The sequence below is a fragment of the Actinia tenebrosa genome, unplaced genomic scaffold, assembly GCF_029948245.1.
Source record: "Actinia tenebrosa isolate PJP-AT-01 unplaced genomic scaffold, QUT_ActTen_1.0 utg344__unscaffolded, whole genome shotgun sequence".
NCBI classification, from domain to species: domain Eukaryota; kingdom Metazoa; phylum Cnidaria; class Anthozoa; order Actiniaria; family Actiniidae; genus Actinia; species Actinia tenebrosa.
In genome coordinates, this window is record NW_028292606.1 from 1,128,862 (window position 1) to 1,138,544 (window position 9,683).

Consider the following 9,683-nt stretch of genomic DNA (forward strand, 5'->3'; position numbering starts at 1 on the left):
GCTGTTGCTATTGCTGCTGTTGCTGTTGTTGCTAATGTTGTTTGTTGCTGTTGCCATTGCTGTTGCTATTGCTGCTGTTGTTGCTGCTATTTACTTCTGTTGCTGTTGCTGTTTTTGCTGCTGTTTTTGCTGCTGTTGTTGCTGCTGTTGTTGCTGCTGTTGTTGTTGCTACTGTTGTTGTTGTCAGTACTGTTGTTGGTGGTGGTGGTGCTGTTGCTGTTGCTGTTGCTATTGCTGTTGTTAATGTTGTTTTTGTTCTTGCTTGTTGCTGTTATTGTTGTTGCCATTGTTGTTGCTTCTGTTTCTGCTCTCGCTGTTGCTACTCAGTTGTTGTTGTAACTGTACAGCATTTTCTTTAATGATGCGTTGTTTCCCAGGGATGTTGACCACGAGCTGGCTGCACCTCTATTACTTTTCTTGTTCGTCTAAAATCCTCTACGTCTTAAATAAAAAATTAAGTTATTACCAGTCTCCCTGTCAACTTCGGAATTGCAAATGGTCACGCACGAGTAAGAAGCTAGAACATTATATTTAAAGCTCAGGTCCTGGTTGTACGAAGGGTGGATATTGGTTTTTAGTGGATAAATATTTATCCAGTGGATAAGATGATGCTGTTATCCAATACATTTATCCACTGGATAAGATTTGTCTGTTGCTTGGATAGCACTATCCACCCCGCTTTGTACAACCGCGCCCTGTAATAATGTAACAATAACTTACCAGATGAAAGCCTGGACATCATTCTTCTCCTCCTCCATTCCCACAGGAAACCCAACAGGCTGAATACAGCAAATATCGTTGCAGTCGATATAATGAACCATACTTGTGTGTTGGGTCCTGATTCGCTCTCAGGCTCTGATGACTTCACAGCCAGTTTATCTTTAGCCTTCAGCAAAAGTAAAATAATTTATATTAAATATTGTTCTTGCCTTCAAAATGCGTTCAATAAACTCGTGCCGCTAGCACTAGCACTGCCACTGATCTATTACCACCAAAGCACGTACCTGCTCAATCTGGTAAATATCGATGACTTCCTCTTGCAAACAGCTGAAAAATACTTGAATGTGTTTAAAGTCACCAGTGACCGTCAAGCCGATCATGAACTGTTTGTCAATGTTTTTGGCGATCTTCAGTTTGCCGTTTGTTTCATTGACCATCCACTTCCTTGCCATTTCATTATCGTGTATCAAAAAGTATTTCAATTCATCTTTTGGAGTCATCAATAATTTCTGCATATCACTGTACGTCATGTCTAGAAAATAGTTAGCAAGGCCTTTTTATATCAATTATTCCGATCACAGGCTAACCACTCTAATAAATGAAGGAAATACCAAATGGTGTCTTTTCTTTGTCTTTTTTATGCGCGCGCGTTATCGATTTTTTGTCATCTCCCCTACCCCCCTTGGTAACAATTTTGTTTTTCTACTATACAATATACTAACAAGGTAGGCAACTTCACGGGCTTCCTGAGGAGAATTCAAACTTTGACGAGAGAAAGCCGCGAATTTATCCAGATATTTTGACTCCGAAAACAAAAAAAAAGTATACAGAACGTCGTACTTACATCTAACCTTCAATAATTTAAAGGATTTTTGATAATATAAATTCTCTATAAGGAGGGTTTTTTGGGCTTTTTTAACGAAAACTTATGTGCCGTCAGTTATGCTTGCATCCGAGCGGGCCTGAACACGAGAAAAGGGATTCCAAACAAGTCCTCTCCCTCCCTCTCCAAGTGTTTTTGGTTCGTTTTTGGTTGGTTGGGAAGTATGTGGTAACGAACCAAAAACACTTGGGGGTAGGGGAGATGACAAAAAATCGTTAACGCGCGCGCATAAAAAAGACAAAGACAAGACACCATTTTTAGAGTATTTCCTTCATTTATTAGAGTGGTTAGCCTGTGTTCCGATATTATGAGAAATGACACTTTTAGCTAGGGCGTAATGTCTTCATGTGTCATTCCCTGGAGTATTGTTTCTATGTTTAACGGTTGCGCATGAGAAAACACATGAATATAGTATACACAACTCAAAACAAATTTTATTCTTGAAAGAGATGACTTGTGCTATGAAATGGAAAACTGTTACGCCCAAGCTAAAAGGATCTATTGATCGTCTTTGTCTTTGGTCTAAAGAAGATTTGTATTGAGGGTAATGGGAAATGTGAATTTTAAGTGGCCAAAATTTTCATTCCCATGGTTACGATCCGTTATCATGGTTATCAAACTTACCCGAATACTGGGCACCAAGGTTGAACTCCTGTCCAAGAAACGACTTCATACCCATGGGAACAGCAACCTTAAAAAACACAATAAAACAATTATAAATGATTCATCAGAAACTGTTGTGAAGTAATGTTTTTTTTTTTTTTTTTTTTTTCAATCAATTTTTCAATCGTACACTTTGAAGCTGTAAGTGTATCAACCAGAAAATTTGGAAAAACTTGAAATCTGGAATACAGGAAGGGATCTAAACTAACGAAGACTACTCACAATTGGTGCCGAGTCCAGAGTTCAAACCTGAGAGACTACACAGGTGAGAAGTGAATGTACTTCCACTACACTACCCTTAATTCTTGAATACACTTTTTTTTAGCTTGGTTGTTTGTTGTCACAATTCAGACCATGTGATGCAACTCTTGGGAGTCGATTCTTTCATGTATAAAAACTTTAACATAATAGTCATAAAAAATGTATTCTCAAGGAATTGTCACGTGTTCTGAAATGTGCAATTTGCATACAAATTCTAAATATAGTATCAAAATTCCTAATTTGCATATTTCAATATTGCGGAGCATGGTTATAGTGTTACACGTTTCAATCAGTTATACGTTTATACGTTTCTGCAAATACCATTTCAAAATAATAAGCAAACATCGAATGGATTATACCTTAGTATCCATCAAGTCAACAGTAGCTATTTCACTGGACGTAATATTAGCTGTGATTTGACCAGTAAACATGGACATTACAATAGTCCCGAGAACCATCCAAAACACTGCGAACATACGACCCCAGAAAGTGCGGGTTGTCTTATCGCCGTACCTCGAAGAGAGAGTAAAATCAAAAGTCAATCATCAGCTGTCATTGTGTTAGATAGAGTAAATTCGACTTAAATTGAAAACGTCTAACTATCAAAATAATTTATGGTAAATATATTTCCTTCTTACCCTACTGTTGTCATGGTAACGAATGACCACCATATGCCGACTAAAGCACCGTGTGGAAATTTGGCGGGAAATTCTTCTGAATTCTTTCGATGCTCCTAAAATAGAATATGTATCGTATCTGAGGAATTTTTTTTATTAAGATATTTCTAAACGAGATATTTAGTTTTCTAGAGATCGCAGAAGTTCTTAAACTTCTAAAAAATTAAAAACATGTTCAAAAAATTATTCAATCATTATTTATCAATTGTTATTAAAATTTTAGAATGCACCAAAATCTTCATCAACCTTTTTTTTAAAAAATAGCCGAGTTTATGCTTATGGTGACAGTTTATGGCCGAAAGAGTCTAATGAATTGTTCAAACTTGGGTTGAAGAAACAATTGAAGCAGTGAAGTAGATCAATATTGCCATAAACGAAATTTCCACAATATTTACGGGAAATTATAGAGAAAGTGCCCATAATCCGGCATGGACCAATAAGAAGTAAGCTAAACGGAGAATCCTGCCAATAGATGCTAATAACATCCCCAGCGAAGAGAATAGAATTTTTACCGACTCTCAATTTGAAAAATTCTAAAGAAAAATGAACACAAAAAAAAGCCAAAAACGTGACTTTTTATTTTTACCTAAACAATTATTTGTTGATATTTGACGGTTCTTAAAAATATTAACCTAAAAATGTTTTTAAAATTTCTCTACCGACTTATTAATTGGAATTCCCAATAACATCAAAATATTTTCATTCTTTATCAGTTTTAACGGAGTTGTTTTCTTTTGAAATAGCTATATATATATATATATATATATATATATATATATATATATATATATATATATAAAAATATCAAAGTTTCTCAACATGGATGTATGTCTCATGCCTCGGCAACTGCGAAAGTAATTCGGAACTCCGAGTGAATTCAGGTGGTACTACATTACACTAAACTTCAAATCGTCTGGGAAATTTGTTCGTAGATGGAAACCGCTATTATACATTATATAATTGTTTTGATTTGATAATCCCTGCAATTTTGTAATTTGTAAAAATCAATCCTCCCTAATTTCTAAATTGCACTGTACTAAATGTATTGTTTTTCTTCTTCTAAAATGTGCTGTGAATGAAGTATTATTAAAAGGAAGAAATAAAAAATAAAAAAAACTTCAATTGAGATTCAAAGAAAATCATTCAAGTGGAATAAACGGTTGTTAATTTATATGTTATGTGTAAACGTAAGGTTACTTACAATGGCCCATACGATAAAACCTGCCAGAATACCGAACAACAAACAAACAGACAAAATAGGCCAAGTCTGCATAACCATGTTAATTGATGCCACATTTTCACTCCAAGAACCAACTTCAACCTCAACAACTGCAGGTCCCGGGGACTGGAACAGCGCTAGAAAAGGTCTCTGGAATTGAGTCGATTCTTTACGATTAGCAAAAATAGGAAAATACAATTCTGGAGTTGTTGTTCGAAGACTGCTTCGAATTTTGATCTCCATCTCTTCAGATGAGGAAATATTCATTCTTTGATAGTTGAAGCTCATCATTGGACAGCCACATTTGTTAGAAGCACGCTGCATATAATACGGTAAATAACCGGCGGCCAGCCCCGTTTTGTTGTTGTACTCCAAGCTAAAGAACAAGAATGGCATAAGTTCTATCCAATTGATGGTGATGTTCAGAATGGAAGGACAAGACATCGAGTCGTTCCGAGCCAATGTCATGTTAAAACTGAATACAGCACTCAAAATAATAATCACTTTCTTGACCATCGAAGGCCGTATCATTCTAGCAAATATGTTTTACTAGTTTAACATACATAGTTTCATTAAGCAGCTTGTTTAGACAAGTCTTACAAAATAGATTTCCTCAAACTGATTGTCGTTAGTCCTTCGGTGACGCAAATGTTCGTGTGTTCAACGATGTCGTAATTGGCTCTCAGATTATTAGCATATCGTATTTTTCATGAATATTTAAAATTGATTCCTAGTCAAAGGTATAATTTTTGATTAGAGAACGTGCTAAAGTGTTGAATAAAGAATTATAAGAACTACTGGAACCAAGAACCAAGTAAAACTTGACAAAAGAAGAAGACTAGAAATAAAAAAATGCTTTGTTAGTTTTTTGTTAACTTTTTGATTTAGTTTTATAAATTGTTCACGTCATATTTATATTAATTTTTCGATTTGGAAAATGGTTTTAAAACAAGAACTATACATGCACACGTAAAATGGAATAAACTTCGTTTATATTCATCAAATCTTCAAATGTTATTGAACTCTGAAACAACATCTAGACTTATATAAGTCAGGGCACGAGTAACACAATTCGAACCCTGAGACCAGCTCTGGGCTGATCTAAGTTAGGGCACGGATAACTCGGATTGAACCCTCAATGATGATCTAAGTCAGGGGACGGCTAAATTCACACATCGAATAGGAATTGAACTTGTTAGGTTTGAGAAGGAAAACTATAGAAACCCGTCAGTAACTAGTGACGATCTTGATAGAAACAACACACTGCAAACTAATTGGACGTGATAACGAGAAGAGTCTCACTAAAGATCCCCTGCTGACTTGTAACATAGCAAAACACTAAGTGTGCCCATGATAAACAGAATATTTACTGATGGCTTCAAGCAGTTGGTCATGACAAAGTGATAATGTCTAGTCACTAGTTTAAATTATAGACCGTTTACCTTGGGCGTAATGTTTTCCCATTTCAGACCACGTATATTATTCCCAAGATTTTCTTTTCTTTTCTTTTTAACAGCTGCGCATGAGACGACGCATTCATGAATATCGATAGATACAATTCAAATTTACAAAGAATCTCATTTTCAAGAGAACGACAAGTGGTCTGCAGCTACAATGGGTAAACATTACGCCCAATAAAAATAAAATCATCTATTGATCTCCCAGAATGATTGACCTAATGAAGGCACTAAGACTGTTATTTTGCATGATTCAGTCATTTTACAACGGCGTTGGGAATCAAGTTGCACGGAATTCTTTTCTACTTTTGGCAGCGATAGCGTCTCCTTTGCATTTTGCAATCACTCTTGCCACAAGTTGCAGAGAAAAATGCTCTGTGTAATCGCGCCTTTACTGTAATTAGAAATAGTTCACCCATTATTTACCATGCTATGGGCGGACTGCATTAAATTGCAGAAGCAAATATATTCACAGGCTAAACGCGATTTATCTCATCTTTCAATGAAACTGAAGATGAACTTGCTGAGATCAGTCGAATTTTCTCTTTCATGAATGTCTCAAAATCAGAAGGCATTTAAAGACGTTTAGAAGTTCAAAGAGTTGTTAATGTCGGAACAAACTGAGAACACTGAACATATATAAAAGGAATAAAGAATGATAATATCTTTCGAAATCGCATCTCATAGCATTGATTCAGAGCCGGTTTACTTTTAATATTCGAGTTTATTGGACGAAGTTCTTGACTCGACAAAAAAAAATGATGGAATCGTTGTCGAAAATGCAGGTCTTGGTACTTGGGATTCCACATCTGAAATGATTGATGAAAAAACAAGAAGTTACGTAAAAACCCGTAATCTTGAATTTTAAGATTACCAGAGTAAATAGAATATATCACATAATGGCGCGAAGATGTGAAGTTTATTTTTGAGTGGTAAAACAGTTTTCATCCGACGAGAAGATAAACTTCATATCTTCAAGCCGACATCTAATTTTCTTTTTATCATATCAGTAGATACATCCACAAACTTATTACAACGCGCGTTAAAGTGAGCGGGAAAACATCGGGAAAATATGCCATATGAAAAACGCGATCCCAATCCCAATAAAACACTTCTGAGCGTTCTCAAATCAAACCTTTATGATGTCAGGATTTGCAGCTATTCAAAGTGGCTCTTAGTAAAAAAAATTTCGGGTCACAAGTCCAAATTTTAAGTCGGCAAATAATTAATGCTAGCTACTTTGAGTGAATCGATCTTGTTTTCATGCCAGATGTTTTACCAGGATTAAAGTTTGCAATGACGTAATGCAGCTAATTTTGTTCAGTTGCCAAAGTAACGACGAACATAAATCCCAAGCATTTTTTTTTTGATTTAATGTTCGCGAAATTGTTGAATATATTAACCATGTCATTCTATACTGTATGTCATTCTATGCTGTATGGTAGCTAAATTGTTGATAAACCTAGAAAAAGGAGAACGCAAAATAAGCTGTCAACACGTTTTTTTTTTTTTTTTTTTTTTTTTTTTTTTGTGGAATAGCTCTAAATTCTTTATTTCAGACTGTCGTAATGGGACGTAGCAAGACCTAGACACCTTGCCTGACTTAGATCAGCCCAGAGTTGCTTGAGATAAAATTTGAAGGTTAACGTACTTTAAAATGTGCTCGATATATTTTTATGATCTTTTGAAACCTCCTCAAAATAAGAAAAACATTGGAAATTATAATCTGATCGTCGCAGCAGAACTAAATTCACCATTTTCCATACATGGGTTCACTGGTCAAACACGAAGCATTCACTCGAGGTTTCAAGGTCCAAATTTGAATAATCCTTTGAAAGTACCTTGGCGCCTCGCTTAAACGCTTTGTGTTTGACCAGTGAACCGATGTATGGAAAATGGTTAATATTTGCCGACTTAAAAAAAACTTGGAGTATATTTGGCAAATCCGGTCAGTAAAGGCCAGACACTGAGGGTGGTCACTGCCAGGTTTTCTTTGCGTCCTCAGTGGTTCTTTTACGTCTCTCCGATGCAGGGTGAGGCGTGTGAAGAGATGGGACAGTCAATAGACCTATCCCGAATTCGCTTGACTGACCATACCACGAGACAATGGTTTGAAGTCGAGACTGAACTGGATTCTTGTATTCGTCAAGTTCAACCTCGACTTGAAACCATTGTTTCGTGACCAGTCAAGCGAATTCGGGATAGGTCTAGTACGAAGGTCTAACTGTTTGTAATTGTTATTACAAAGGCAGCACCTTCTCCTCAGTTATCTTAAGACCCTGAATGTTGGTCCGGTCGAGAATCGAACTACTACCTCACGCATGAAAGTCCGATTCTCAGTTAACTGAGCCAAGCGGGTGTCGGTTAAAATTCATTCAAAGACTTTACATACCTGATACTCTTGCTGTTTTTCCTTTCCTAAGCCATTCACACAGGAAACCCATCACTACTAAAAGTACGAGCAAACTAGCAGTGGCAATCAGGAGAACGTGTTGAGAAGCGATGCCCGACTCTTGTGGCGGGAAAGATGAGTTGTGGGCTTGCAGCTTTTGGTTGGCCTACAGAATGAATATGTGTATAGGGGCTGTTTGTTTTACAGGGGAGGGAGGGAGGAGGTCATGAAAAGTAGGGGGCGGACACAAAAGAATTTCAGTTGAAAGGGGGAATCCATAAGAATACACAGAACTTTATGATAAACAGAATAGGTCTATGTTCGGTAGGGAGATGGTGGTGGTTGGTGGTAGTTTTGTATTGTGGATGAGAGTGGGTCATGGATCAAATTCATTCTTGAGAAGCTATGGGTGGCGCGCGCTGCTAATGCGTCGCCTCTCACCAATGCGACCCGGGTTCGAGCACTGCCGGTCTCGGTGTCGTATGTGATTAGAGTTGTTTTGTTGCTTCTCTCCTGTGCTTCGAGGGTTTTTCCTCCGGGGTCTCCGGTTTTTTCCTACCTCTCCTCAAAAATCAACTTCTAAATTATAATTCGATCTACCGCCTGCCTTATCAATTGGGTCGCAAGGCCTGTTAGGCATTAAGTCGTCCACCCAGGAGTGGTAAACGTATTAGATTCTTTTATAAATTAGGTTAAACAATGAAGGGGACATATCTTAATGCAACAACGGAGAGGGGAGGAATTACGATTTCTTGTATGGGTTACCAAGCAAATCCCACCACACCTCCCCTACTAGCCGTTAAAAAATGGGCCCTTAGAGTTACAAGTAAATGGTTATTGAAAATATGAATCACACATACCATTTCGATTTGATAGAAATCAGTGACTTCTCTTTGTATGCGGTTAACATGCTTGTCAGAGGATCAAAATCACCAGTTACTAACATCCCAATGCCAAAACTGATGGTCAACACTTTTGACTATTTTGACTTCTTTTGATGATCTCAACCACTGTTTTGCCACCTGGTAATCGTGCAGCAAGTAAAATTCCATGTTTGAATTCCCTAACATTGCATCTTCTTCCATTTTGCTGTAATTCATGTCTAAAAAAGAAACAATTAATTTTTCCCTTGGTCCGGAATATTACGACAAATGAGCAAATTCCAAGATTGAGGAAAAAAACTGAGTGACGTTGGAATAGCAGTGCATTGTGGGATGGTTTTTTAAGATTATGTCCAAGGGCGTCTATCTTTGGTCCTCAAGAGTCTCCAATGTCATTGCTGCCTTGGAATGGTTAGAAGAATTTTTTGACTGAGTAGTTATTTTTTTCTTTTTTTCCGAGTTGTTACTATTACTTTCGTTGCTAGGTACGAGCCTCACTTTTCTTTTTATGTTTTTTGTCAATTCTCCAC

General features: G+C 36.9%; 1 protein-coding gene and 1 long non-coding RNA gene across 2 annotated transcripts; both read right to left on the minus strand.

Annotated features, from left to right (window-relative positions):
- Positions 1 to 205: 205 nt before the first annotated feature.
- LOC148904313 (uncharacterized) lies at positions 206 to 5,181 on the minus strand. The gene is made up of 7 exons (XM_089025512.1): positions 4,406 to 5,181; positions 3,166 to 3,260; positions 2,887 to 3,040; positions 2,228 to 2,294; positions 1,005 to 1,252; positions 721 to 886; positions 206 to 441 (listed from the first exon to the last, which is right to left on the minus strand). The coding sequence occupies exons 1-7, from the start codon at positions 4,952 to 4,954 to the stop codon at positions 356 to 358; spliced, it is 1,365 nt and encodes a 454-aa protein (XP_088881638.1). The 5' UTR covers positions 4,955 to 5,181; the 3' UTR covers positions 206 to 355.
- A 1,408-nt stretch (positions 5,182 to 6,589) lies between these two features.
- Positions 6,590 to 9,373, minus strand: LOC148904314 (uncharacterized). The gene is made up of 3 exons (XR_016118967.1): positions 9,133 to 9,373; positions 8,273 to 8,438; positions 6,590 to 6,689 (listed from the first exon to the last, which is right to left on the minus strand). It is a non-coding gene; the product is annotated as an uncharacterized LOC148904314 (long non-coding RNA).
- Between the last annotated feature and the right edge of the window lie 310 nt (positions 9,374 to 9,683).